General features: G+C 35.4%; 1 protein-coding gene across 1 annotated transcript; it reads right to left on the reverse strand.

The window, feature by feature from the left end:
* Window positions 1-2,226: 2,226 nt before the first annotated feature.
* Window positions 2,227-12,150, reverse strand: LOC128161424 (coadhesin-like). The gene is made up of 13 exons (XM_052824705.1): window positions 11,775-12,150; window positions 10,220-10,356; window positions 9,865-9,967; window positions 8,749-8,895; window positions 8,262-8,432; window positions 7,603-7,773; window positions 7,297-7,470; window positions 6,913-7,089; window positions 4,585-4,716; window positions 3,726-3,797; window positions 3,034-3,104; window positions 2,717-2,760; window positions 2,227-2,596 (listed from the first exon to the last, which is right to left on the reverse strand). The coding sequence occupies exons 1-12, from the start codon at window positions 11,839-11,841 to the stop codon at window positions 2,737-2,739; spliced, it is 1,446 nt and encodes a 481-aa protein (XP_052680665.1). The 5' UTR covers window positions 11,842-12,150; the 3' UTR covers window positions 2,227-2,596; window positions 2,717-2,736.
* Window positions 12,151-14,640: the final 2,490 nt, after the last annotated feature.

Raw genomic sequence — 14,640 nt, forward strand, 5'->3', positions numbered from 1 at the left:
ATAATATGTCATTGACCGTTTGATTTCATATATGAAACAAGCAACCGGTAATCCATAAAAATTTATTAGGTGTTTTCACATGATGAGATCACACTATGAATAATTTTGAGGAGGTCTTAAATGGACACGTCTCCTTTTGAAGTTCAGTAATTTGGCAGTTGGATAGCGATGGTCAAGGCGCTCGTACCACCGACTCCCCAACCTCGTAGAATATTGTTATAAGTTTGCGGAGTTTTTATAAATCTTATAAAACGGATAATGACTTAAGCATTTTCCGTGGGTCACAATTATCTTTTTTTCTACAATTTACAATGAAGAGTTTATGCTATACCGCCAATGTCAGCGTTCGCCTTTTTCATATTTTTAGCAGGTCACTTTTCTAAGTTAACACTGTTTCAAATTGAACAAACTTGCTTGGAATGTCCACAACTCTAAGTGTTTGGGTAAAGTCGCTGCAGACAGACAGACAAGCTGACAAACAGACACAGAGACAGACGGTGTGGAGATTTTACCGAAAACAAACATTAAATCTAATAAAAAACTAGTTATCACAATTAAAATAACCTCTTCAGTCACACAAACAAACCCTATATGACACGGAAGCCTTCCTGTATGGCGTTTCCTTACTATGTGTAAAATTGTTGTTGCCCCTAGTTTCCTTATAAATTTTAAATGAACGTCATGCTTGCGGAAATCATAGAAGGTGTACGTGATATTTTTCCATGCATAAAACATAATTAGTGTTTCATCATCTATTTTTTTTATATACATGTCTATGGCATCAAAAGAGAACAGTTTACAATAAATTACTCTGATTAAGCACGCATTTATAAATGGAAAACATAGTAACCGTTATTAAAAAAATACTACTTAAAATACTACTTAAAATTAAAATACTACTTAAAATACTACTTAAAATCTTTAGTAATAATTATTGTTTAAGCAATGAAAAATCACGAAATACTAACACAACATTTTTTTGCTAATTAGTTCTAAACGTAAAGTCATTTGTCCTTTCTACCATATCAAGTTCGTTAAGGTCGAGGTCTTTCAAAGGTTTGTTGGCAATATCCAACAAAGGGTTAAATCCCAATACGGTCTCGTAGCAGAGTTCCAGGTCCAGCAACACGCCGTAGACGGCAGGAGCCGGGAGTTCCTTGTCACTCTTTAGGTGGGCTATGAACCGCTTCAGAATATATCCAGAAATGTGAGGCAGACTTCTATTAACGAACCCGTACGTTCCACTCTTTCTCACGAACTCCGAATAAAGTTTTACGGAATGGCAGTTGGTTAAATTCATCCCGGATAATGTTTGTCCCCCCTTTTCTCTTGAAAACACAACAAACGCGGAATATTTACTCTAACCACCCCTGATATGGATGATTGGTAGGAACACGTGAAACCACGGAGATTCAAGTTATGTTGTTTATATTATAAACAGGCCACCTTCGGCGAGTTGCACCGTACAGGTCCTCTATAAGGATGTAAATATATTTACAAACCGGTACCTACATGCATTAACCACAAAGGGTATATCCTTTGGCTATAATATAAACAAGTTTCCTGTTTAAATTGCAGGTTGTATAACTAGAAGGATATTATTAATACTGATGTTTAAATAATTGTTTCCACGTCAGCTGTTTTGCAAAACAATGACAGAAAACCTTCCATTCAAGACTGAACGTCTAATTTTGAATTAATGTTTATGATATTATCGGATTGTTACATGTAGTAAAATTGATGTCCATTGTGAAATGGGGAAAACAATTAGGAATACGGGGATAATGCAAATAGCAAACGTTTTGAAAAGCATTATCATTGTAGCCTTTTTTCCTTTGTTTCTAAAAAGATAATTGTAAAGATGAGCATAAGAAATAGCATACTGCGTACTTTTAATATGAACCATTCTTTTTTCACGCGCACGACTTTTTGACATTGCGTGCATGTTTTATTTTGATATAAGTGTTCCGTTCCCATCGGTATTTGTATGACTAATGCAATAATCAAAAGAGACGGGCTCCTTAACTTTAGTTCGAAATTTTAAAAATACATGGGAATAAAGTCTCATCGGGATTTCCACTACGCCCTTAAAATATGCAATATGTTCCTTAATTGATATAGCTATAATTTCATTTTTTCCCCCTCTTCCTTATTTACATAATTAGTTATAATTAGGTTACAGTTTCTAACGAAGTGATATTAATTAAAATTAAAAATAATTTTTATAAAAAGGGTTTATTAGCAAAAACAGCATATAAAACACAATATAATAAACACGGAACGTATATATACAACCACGAACAAAATATGTACACCTCAATATATACGTACAAACACACAATACAATGTATTCATGATCTGATGAAGCATTATTTGTCGCGATTAAACTTTATTTGACACGGTATATATTTTATATACATTCATGAATCATTATAACAATTCGTACTTCTCCATGCAGCATGAATATAGGTCTTTTTGAAACCACCAGGAGTTTGTAGTGTTCACCAACATGGTCACTTATAATTTTCTGTCCCCAAAATGTTCTTTGAAACTTTCAAGTACACATTTTTCTTCTGTTTTGTCTTTTTCAATCAAACTGAAAAGGGCAAATGTAAATTGATTTTTTAAAAGGTTAGTGTTGCTCGGTTAAGAAACTTATGAGCATTGATAATAATTCTTTGATTAAAAATATTGACTCATATTTATTTTGGTTTACCTGTTGGTTGCCAGTTTCTCTCACGATATCACGACCTTCATATCCTTCAAAGCAAATTCGTCATATTTTAATCAAGATACTTTTTATTTTAAACCCATAATCATTCGGATATACATATGTTTAGCAATATGAGCCTCTTAATTTTACAAAGCCATTACACGTTGAAATACTAGCATTAGGTAGCAAAGATCCAACTATATTTTATTATTATGTTTAAGGAGGTTATTGTTGGATCTTTGGATGCAAGGAAATTGAATTGTGACTAATCGCTCTGTAAAGAAATTTGCTTAACCTCTGTCAACGCTTTAGGTCCTGACCTCATCATTTTTCCCGGCATCCTCTGTTGTGTTCACTGACGTACTGTAGGAATCTTCATCTTTTCTTCCTCCTTCAACAAAAACAACGGAACACATTAAAAATCACGAATTAAATTTTAAGCAATCTAATACACTGAAGCATCGGCTGTTGATCTACAAGTCATGAATTTTGAACTTAGTGTGCCCCCCCCCTTTTTTTACCGTATTAGGAATAATCAAAATGCTATTATTTTAAAATAGTGCACAATTTGTGGATATATTTTAAATATGATGTACTTTCCTTCACGTTAATATTCTAGGGTGTTACAGATCGAATCTTTTCCTCTCCAAGATCAGTGTTTAAATTTGGATTGTTAGGTAAGGAAATTAATAATTTTCAATATTTTCCAAAAAGTATTTATATTGTAATACATCTCTAATTAATTTCATTTTAAAAAATATGTACACATGTTCATGCATACATATCGCCTCCGTTGTTCATAAAATAATTGTAAAGGTAAACTTTCGTATCACGTTCGTGAGAGGTCCAAAAAAAATTATTTCCAGTATCCTAGTAACCAGTGCGCGGCTGTTTGGGCGACTATTTTTCTCATTTGCACTAAACTATATTAGTAGATATAGCTGTGCTTTGCATCATTCACGTTTTATGAGTATTCCATTAAAACTCACTGTTACATTAATACTTGACTTACTCTGACCCACGAAGGCGCCGTAAGGGTTACAGGGCTGAACATTCACGCACTCCCGGGCCTCGTACTTGCTTCCTACAAAAGGATAGAAAAAGTATACTCCAATCAATGTATACACTTACCAAAACTTCTAAGGGTTCACCCTGATAAATAAAATAATTTGAAAATAACTAGATAAAATTTTCTTTAAAAAATTAACATTTTGTACCCGATATGTCTTATCATTCATAGCACAGATGAAACACCAGCTTTAAAAGTGAAACACTTAAAATGGACAGAATGATCATTGAGGAAAGATCCAGAGCCGTTGGAATGTCGGTGCTTGGATAGTTCCTACATCAGATTGTACTCACTTTAAATCTGCTATTCATTCCGTCCTCATCGTTGTTTTAAATACAAGTATTTAGCAATAAAAAGTTATGTAGACATATTTTTTGGGTCTCTGTAAGTGTTTCTATCGGCAACCTAAAACAATCTGATGTCAACCAAGCAATGAATTGTTTGTGATAACAAGCAAAGGTCAAGGTATCGCGGGTCTCAACCAAAGGTCAAGGTCTCGGGTTGTCATTAGCGGTCAATATTGCTACATCGGTCTTATAATTTTGAGAGTTCGGTGGAAATCGGCCATCCCAACGGCATGACAACCAAATGTGTTTGTTCCATATAGTTAAAACATTTCATTGGGTGAACACTAAGAACCTTGGTTCATTGTACAATACATTCGAACACACCGTGTCGTACATATTCATTTATTTTTGGGATTGAGCACCCCTATAGCTATGCTCCTCTTATTAAAAAAGACCAAAATGAAATGGAGGATTCAAATAAAGACGGAAAGTATTATAAGTGGGAAACATCTCACCATCGCACTCGCTGCCACCTGCCTGGGGCCCCGGGCACTGACACGACCTCTGGCGCACCTGCATGGAGTTGAGGCCCGTGCACGTGGCCGTACACTGTGACCACTCGTTCCAATTACACCACTCACCAGACTCTATCAATAAATCAAACATAATAATTGAAGCATCAACTCCCTTTTAATATATTAACTTCAGGAAATTCAAAGATCTCCATTTCCTTTTCTCCACCATGTGATTTGGTGACAACACCAATAGGTATACCCTGATGTGGTGTGTTTAATTTACTTAGATTTTTAATCATCATTCTATATATTAGCTTTTAATCTTCTCTCAAAATATGATAATTGATATTTCTATTGAAAGCAAAATTAACCAAACATAAAAGAGAAACCCCGTTTGTCTGTCGCCAAAAGCAATGCTAGTAAATTGGAACAACGCGCACTGAGTATTTATGCTTTATGTATCAATGTATAATATATTGTTTACCATGTCATTAGTTGTACATGTGTAGTCGGAATGGTCTTTTAAAAAACCCTTTGACTCTGAAACATTATACTTTATATTGATTTTTCAGTTATTTTAAATTCGTAACTAGATTGAGGCCTATGGGCCAGAACGTTTACCTGAAACCACCATGGACGTTTCATATGTACCATATTTCCAAAGGTACGGTAATTTGTACATCCATCAAGTAAAATGGAGTCTTCTAAATTTTGGGTCTACTTGGTCAGTGTAAGACACGTAATGTCTTATATATATATATATATATATATATATATATATATATATATATATATATATATATATATTTTTATAACTAGACCTTTATTTAAGGAGTGACTTTGAAGACATGTGTATGATAAAGCATGTAGCTTAGCGTTTTTACAAGTAGATAAAATGCAGGTCTTAAATTGTCAACACTCAGGTGGGAAGGAACATAAAGATAAATTCAGACTGATCTTTTCGTCATGATATTAGCAATAGTTGTCATAGATACATATTACATGTACAGATAAGAAACATCACTATCAAAGATGTACATGTAACTATGGACAGAGTTATCTATTCTTTATCTTAAATGAAAGAGAAAACAAATTTTAACCATTTTTATTCATTTCATCATAAAAAATCACATAAAAATTTACATATTATGTACCACGATCGTTTATCATGTTATTTTTATTTTATATGGAATATTGTGCGTCAGATTGTGGAGTAAAATATTGAGCATATTCCAAAATGGAAAGGTTTGCAGGAGCTAGGTTAATTTCGTGAAATAGTTAATCGAATAGTAATTTTTCATGATTTGAGTTTTAGGGTATCCATAAAACTTATGAAAGTAATTCTACATAATAGTTAATCAGTCAATTAACTAATTAATTAATTATTTATTTATTAAAAAACAAATCGGTTTTATCTGAGTGGGTAAGGGATGGAACAAAGACCAAAATAATCCAGTATGGCTGATACAGGAATACTTTATAGAATGTGAAGACATCGTGTAGTTTTATTGCATATAAACATAGGCATCGGTATTATTATTCATATCCAAATTCAGGCACGTTGCATCTTTTTGAAAGTTTGGAGAGGGGGGGGGGGGGGGGGGGGGCGGGGGCAACCTCATTCAAAAAACTTTGACGAGCAAAAAGAAAAAAGGAAAAAAGAAAATTCCGAAATCTTGAAAAGTGGGGTAGGGGGGACTCCACTATAGTTCAATTTTATATGGGTAAAATTCAGATAAATGTTTGCACCAACAAAAAGGAAAGTGGAAAGCCAGGACCCCATCACCCCTCCCCCCGCCGCGATGCCACGTGCCTGAAGTCTACAATATTCAAAAAAATAATGTGAAGTTTGAAAACAGGTACCCCAATACAGTTGGTCCGAAAGGTTACAGTTAAATTGCATGTATGTATCAGTAGATAATGAATGCTCCAAAGAAGAAACTGTCATTTCGGGGTGGGGTGCAAACTAGATAGGATAAAAACAAACGGTTTATATAGCTTCAGTAAAGAAAATACATGCAAGGCACTTACCGATTTTTATTTAAAAATCAAAGTTCCCCTGACAGGGACTTTGGTATTTGTGAATGTGTTGGATAGTACACTGTATATAGTCTACAACATCCATGTTTGTTAGTGGTTAATTTTTTTTTAAAAAAATACTGAGAAAAAAATACTAAGAAATATATTACAATGAAATCAATAACAACAATAACAAACAACAACAAAAAAACAACAAACAGGCAGATAACTTAGCACTGACTAGTGCAAATATCAAGGTCAAAGATTGCAGCAGGTGGCACAACATCCAACACAACACTCATCGCTTACTGGGACAATTCTCGTCGTTCACACACGTTTCCCTGCTGTACGATCGACCGACACACGGCCGACCGCCATTTCTTGGCCGAGGATTCGTGCAGCTGCGCGATCGAATGGAAGTTCCGGTTTCACATCGAGGCGCGTTGCAACGTCCTTGTAGCGTCCAAGAGGTCCATCCGCCATGCACTGGAAAATTAAGATATTACATGTATAAACACAAAACACTTTTTAAGAAATTTTGGTTCTTTTTTTCCCCCTTTAACAACTTATAAAATTTGAGACTTAAAAATAACACATTATAGAAATCATATTTCATATGCTAAAAAAATAAACTTGTAACCGCTGAACCTAAATAAAGTGTGGTTGTATTTTTAGTAACTATATAGTTTCTACCTGGACATTGCTTGTTTGCTGTACAATCCCTGGTATCAGTGGCGGATCCCTCACACTCCCGGCCACCAAACAGGGGGCGGGGACTGTCACAAGTGCGCGTGCGCGTCACCACGCCTGTATCGCACGTGACGGAGCATTCACTCCAGGGTCCCCACATGGACCATCCGCCATGTACTGAGAAAAATATACACAACTAAAAGTTGAGATTTTCAATTATTACTGTCTCGTAAATATAATCCTAGTGCATTTCAAGACCTTACATCATCAATTTAAAATTATTTTTTAAGAAAAGATGTATTGACTTACATGGGCAGTTTTTATTTTTGCAGCGTTTTTCCTCGTAAGGAGGCCCATTGCATTGTTTTCCGCCAAACTGTGCCGGGGGGTTGTCGCACGTTCTGGTTCTCACCATGGTTCCTGACCCACAGGTGGCGCTACACAGCGTAAACTGTGACCACGTGCCCCAATGTCCATCAACTATCGTAAAGAAAATACAACAAATGAAAAATCAACAAAAATTGAAACCAATCATAAATACATCCTAAAACGCAAAACAAATGATCATAACCATTGTATACTCATTTTGTTACCGAACTTTGTTTTGTTAAAAAAATATCTACAAATAGATATCAGTAATCTAACAAAATTAGTGTACTATGTGACATGATATATAAACTCTTGAAAAGATAATTCAAAAATCAGTTCCCCGAACTTGGGTATTTGAAACCCATTCATGACATTTCGCTACCACTTTTAACATAATTGGCACATATAAGGGAAGCATGACAATAATTGACCTCTTATTGCTTTTCATAATATTGTGTGGGCAATTAATTTAGAGACCTAAATAAATTACAAAGAATAGAGGAAGTAGAGAGCTAAAATTTTGCACGAAATTGCTTCGTTTCCAAAAAAAAAAAAACAACCTATAGTCAACTCATGACGTCATTCAGAAAAATGGATACCTTTGCATGGCTCTTCGTTACAGGGTTCCTCCTTCACCCCTGGCCCCGGGCAGTTTTTGCCGCCGTGTGTGGGTGGGGGGTAATTACATCGGCGGACCCTGGTTCTTGTTCCTCCGCCACAGTCAGCCGAGCACTTGCTCCACCCCATCCAGTTACCCCAATTCCCGTCCACTGCAATAATAGATTTCATTCTTTATAAATCCAATAAAACTAGCTAAAATATAATATCATTATACATAGAAATTTCATAACGTTTTAAAAAAGGCAAGTTTATATCATTGGTGTACGTTCCTATATCCGGAAGATAATTAATGAAAAATGTAAAAAAAAAAAAAAAAAAAAAAAGAAAAAAAAAAAAAAAAAGAAGATATACATTTAAAACCCATTCATTAAGACTGTATGCAATGTTTTATAATGAGTTGACCATTCCCCGATATCTTAAATTATTATCGAGATTTAATCAGGGTCAGGGTGGGCTCGCACTCACTCGGGCAGTAGAAGTTGACCAGGCAGGGCTGGGACTGGACGTAGTTGAAGTGGTTCTTGTCACAGTCGTCACACAGCCTGTATCTGTTCCGCCAACCGTATCCACACGTCACGGTGCACGGGTTCCAGCGGCCCCACTCCGGCAGCCCTACAGGAATATACCAAACATATAATAATGATGTTCAATATTACTTATTAGGTTTGTTACTGGATGTTTAAAGAAATTTGTGGGGTCGGTAAAGTCCATAGAAGGCGAGGCGGAGCCGAGCCTTCTATGGACTTTAACGACCCCACAAATTTCTTTAAACAGTCAGTAACAAACCTAATAAGTGTTTTGTTTTGTCGAGGACCTAAAGTTTGATATGTAAACAAACGTTTGTGTAGAAAATCAGTTCAAATAACGTTACGTCCGCCATGTTGCGCTATAAATTTTGACGCTTGCCTTTTGAAGAAATTTGTAAGGCAGCCACGTGACGCGTTTCATCCAATGACGTCGAGACATTCTAGTCCGAGGCAAAACAATAACAGTTCTAGGTCCACATATGTTTATGGTATATTTGCAAACCAAAAGTATCGTTAGAACCGCTCAAAAATCTCTTGCTTTGAGAACATGGAACTTAAGAGGCCTAAGGGCTGGGTGTTTGTGGCCATTTTTAGACTGTATTGGTCTATTTTAAAAGAAGATCTCTGACTTTATAGAAATATAAGATAATACCCAAAATTGATTTCTATTGGTGACTGTTCTTTCAATATATTATTTTTTCTTTTTAACGACGGAATAATTACGAATCTTCGGCTCTACCATGGAATTATGACAAAAAATGTTACTGTGTTTTCATCAATATTCGTTGAATATTATTAATAGTTTTCGTGGATTTCTTTGTTGAGTTGTTCTACAAAACTTAACTGAAGTTCAACATCTTATTATATTGTTTTGATAGGATCAATGATCACAAATTTACATATCCTTAAAACTGTGATTTTGACTAAGCCCACTAAAATTGGTGCCTATATATTAATGACACCGCAGTATTCAATTTCAGATATTTCAAAGAATTTTTTTTAAATCGCTTCGATGGTACTGGCAGATTAAAAAGCTTGTAAACTTAGTGCGTACCTGTCGTCACTTCCGGCGTGGGCGGGAATGTCGGTGCCAAGGTTGTCTTTTTTAAAACGCTGCAGGACATGCATTGGAATTTGTTTTTTCCACCAAGTTTGACCTATGGATTCAAAGTAAAGGATTGTTAAAAGCTTTTTAAAGTACTCACTCACCATGCAGTACATTCAAAAGATTTTTGGGTTTTAAATCACCGAATTCGATAAATGGAATTCTCAGAAAGTGCATTCAAAAGATGTTTGGGTTTTAAATCACCGAATTCGATAAATGGAATTCTCAGAAAGTAATAACCGTCTATGATAAATGTTCAGGAAAAAAAATGATATTATTATGATGTATCAATAAAACGGCTTACCATTGACATGGCGAACCCTTTGCCCTTTTTAGCGCAGCAAGTTTCTGGTGAGTTGAATTTTTTCCTGTTCTTCAATGGACCTTTGCAAAATTCCTTACCCTTCCTCTCCCGATATTTTCGGAAACAAGTAAACTGTGCTGTTGAAACAATGAAATAAAAATTATTAAATATTATAAAATTTCCAATTTCAGGTTCGTATTTTCAGTTTACAACTGACTAATTTTTAAAGAATGCATAAATAAATTTTTCTCGTTCGTAAAGAAATTCACATTATTGGTCTCAAGTTCATTTTCCTACTTAATATGTAAGATTACATGTACATATCAAGAGTGCCAATATATTTTATGAGAAAAAAAATCTAAATTCAGGTTCCCATGTAAACTCTTAATTGTGAACAGCTATATCAAATCATGCATTGTCCCGGCTGATATTAACTATTGAAAAGTAACATGTCAAAAGCCAAGTTCTCAATCTATTGTCTACAAAATCTCAAAATGATTATCAAAACACTACTGGGACCGTTTTCGGAGGTTAGCAAAGTCTTCAATACAAATATCACATCGCTTGCACACGAACAAAACGGCAGCCATTAATGCGTGTTGAGTCACAACAGCGAGTCGCCAGTGTGATTGCAGGGAATGGTTAAGGGACCATTCTGACAGTTAGCACAATTGTCTACAATTACAAGGAATCGACCCCTGGAGCCTAATTCAGGAAATCTCAGACAATCAAGGATATAATGTCCCGTCAAAACTCGCCATCGATTTTACATTTATACAAATCGCTCGTCTTTGAGAAGTTTTGCCCCCGACAAATTGAATGATCTTGAGATGAAATGTTCCATGGATTTGATATATCGGAATAAAGTTTTCGTTCCTCAAATGTCTATCATTACCAAAGAATAATACTCCAATATGAAATTTGGATTTTATCATTTAAATACCTAAACTTATACCACAGATATGCAACCAATGTATTAATTATCTGCTATACTCCTGGTAAAGCTCACTGCATAAAAGCACTCTACAACCCTCCAAAGAGCACGCAAACTCCTTGCGCACTATTTTACGCCAAGAAGAAAATTGGCTTTGACAGAATCTTGTGTGTCCCTCTGACGTAATATAGGGCAGGGTTGAGACAGACGTTTGGATGCGTTTGTCTATTGTCTGTGCCAGACGTTGTACAGAACAACAGATGCCCCTTCGCGCTTTGATGTCAGACACTGTTGGGATTCACCAGACTAAACTACAGATTTTCAGAAATAAACATTTAGTGTGCGATATTTGGTTTCCAATGTCTTTTTTTTCTTCTTTCCTTCCGTTTCGCCCTTTTAATTATTTTTCTAGCACTATGATTTTTTCATCATAATGTTTGTGCCATTCCATTATATCTATATGATTTTGAAATAAAACAAATTTTGACGCTAGATATTTCATCTTTTCATAAGAAGCGGGTACGTTGAGATAGAGAGAGAGAGAGAGAGAGACAAAGAAAGAGAGGACAAAAAGATTTTTTTAACGAAGATACAGCTAGTATAACGTTTTCTTTTACTTACCATCAGTCGCAATAAGTTCCAAAGACACAAGTACCAGAGCGAACACATAAAACTCAAAATTCTTCATCTTTTTGGGAGAATATTTTTGGAACTACCGCAGTGTTTCAATATCTAGAGAAACTGAACAAACAGATCGATGCAACACGGACGGCATCAGCGATTATCGGAAACCGTTTTTCTATCCAAAACTTCCCCCTGGGAATTCTCGATTTCTGTGAAAAATATCTACGTGTTAATTTCCCTCCGCAACTAACAATGGTTATTATTTAAAATGCATGAATGGGGTAGATGGAGTCCGCGCTGTAAATAAATATATTCCATTTGCGTGCGGGGGCGGTGTATATACTTATATATTTGTCTACCACGTATTTACGATTTTCTCAGACCCCTTCAATGAATCATTTTACGAGATTACTATCCCCCAAGTGTTTGAGTTTTGGGTCAGTAATCGGTTGTTTTTCAATGTACGAATACATGTACCTGGGGACTATAGGTGCATTAACTGCCGGTTAAATACCACAGGTGTCAAATCTCTGAAAAATAATGTGCATATTGTCCTCTATCACCTCTCGCCAAACCAAGATATCACAACCATCATATTTTATGTAAATCAATTAGGTCATTTGTTTTGATCGAATAAACAAGCTTCATATAGTGCACTGCACGGAATTAAATTCCTCTCTGATCAGGATAACAATGAGATCAAATCTTGTTGAAATAGTTTGAATACGTGAAAAATGTTGTTGACCGTCGATCGGTGTATTATAGGACGATGCTCTCAATGATATTGTTCGTCATATATGGAAGTAAATCATCCAGTTTATCTATTTTTGAGTATGTTAATCAAGAGTTTGTTAAAAAAAAGTAGTTTGTAAAGTGAAATCTTGTCAGATTATAAAATCCACAGATGAACTGTAGAATAGTTAGGGTCATTAATTTAGACACAATTCTGTACGGTGACATGTAGTTACCAGCATCCTATACCATTTAATTAAACAATTTGCAACCCCCTTAACCTTTCAAAGGCCCATTAACACTCCTAGTAGAGAAGATGAATTGTTGAAGCTATATGGTGAAACCTCGTCTTGGTGCATGCATGGTGCAGGTTCAGTATCGAATGACAGACTGGGTGGGTTATAGGCAAGTCGTGTTTCTTTCATGCCCGTAGCATGCAAAGAGGGACGGCCTGTCCCCCTCCCTTTATGTGCAAATCGATAACAAGTCATTATCATTTTTAACATTTCAAAATGTTTCAAATTTAAAGGAAACTGGCTCATCTTCATTTTTATGGTGTGGAAATGGATATATTCATGTATGAAACAGAAAAGGAATCGACTAACGATCAAGGTTTCTGAGTTTTTGGCGAAATTGGCCTTTTGGTTTATTTTCTGTCAACCCCCCCCCCCCCCCCCCCCCGACTACCACTCTAAAACTGATTCTATAGGTACCTTTCTTTGACTGATGTCTCTACTCTGCAAATATGGGAAATATACTTGACATGCATGTGAAAGAAATTCAACAGAGACCAATTTTTTGCCAAAACTTAAGAACTATTTAAAATGAATTTTTACGAAATTATTAATAACATGCATACCGATAAACATATAAATATAACATATCTAGAATACGAAGTAACTATGAATGGTACATGTATCATCGTCTTTGCAATATTTACATACATGTATCTAATAACAAGTGTCTACTTTCTATCAGTTTGTCCCGAGGGCGTCGTAGATTTTCGTCTTTCTCAAGATTTATTCATATAGTATTCCATTAAAATACCTCGGTCGTTTGGAATTATACTTGATGGAGAATTTCAACTTTTAGGGTGGTAAATGTAATGACATTTGACAGGATTGCAAAGGGGAAAAAACCCATTCAAATGATATTTCAAACTTTTCAAATATTCTATTCCCACGAATGTCATTCACTATTGCGTGTGAGTTTTAAAGTGTATAAGGTATAACAATTACGGTAAGACTTCTCCATGTATTGCTGCGATTCTGCGGAACATCCACTTCCGATATCTGGGGACAGTTCGTGTCCCTTCAACACCGTACCCCAAACAAACGGGGACAAGAATACCAGTCTCGTGCAGGAAATACTCCATCACGCGAATTTAGACAGACACTGAAATCCGACGCCATATTGTGGGATGTGGTGACTGTCTGTTAATCAGTTAAGAGGCACACCGACTCTGTCTTACACATAGGACACTGACAACTGATATACACTCCTTATAAAGACGTAAATGGAGAGATGGATTATGGAAATATACATAAGGAAGATCTACAAGGGGGCGTGCGGTTTAAAAAGTTTAACCTTGTAATTTCAGATGCACCCAGAATTTTTTTTTTTACTGAAGTTTCAACTTTAGAGCATAAAAATAAACCGCAGGAAATGTGCCGATCCATGCATCGTAAAACATGTACCCTTGTGTAAAAAGCTTGGACAAAAAAGTATTTAATATATTGAGCAAATTATATCTTCATGAAAACTCATCTTATTTAGAATAAACTATTTTTGGGATTGACTTTCCTAGGATATATGTACCTATCAAATTTCAACTGGTATGGAGTCTGATATAGCTATAAAAACACCAAAAGACAATTATCTAGTGGAGAAATAATTTAATATCATACCTATATACAGTATGTAAACAAATTAGCTGACATTTCTCCAATAATGGAGAAAAAAATCTAACAAAAGAATTCTTTATATTACTCAACTAAATATAACAAAATATCATGCTTCTAATTGTCTCTTATCCACAGCCACATATAAATATATACATATCTGTAACTGTCTGTGTGGATCTGTTTGACTCATTTCTTTAAATGAACATCTGTGTTACAAAACACCTAAC

This window comes from Crassostrea angulata, chromosome 8 (assembly GCF_025612915.1).
Source record: "Crassostrea angulata isolate pt1a10 chromosome 8, ASM2561291v2, whole genome shotgun sequence".
NCBI lineage: Eukaryota > Metazoa > Mollusca > Bivalvia > Ostreida > Ostreidae > Magallana > Magallana angulata.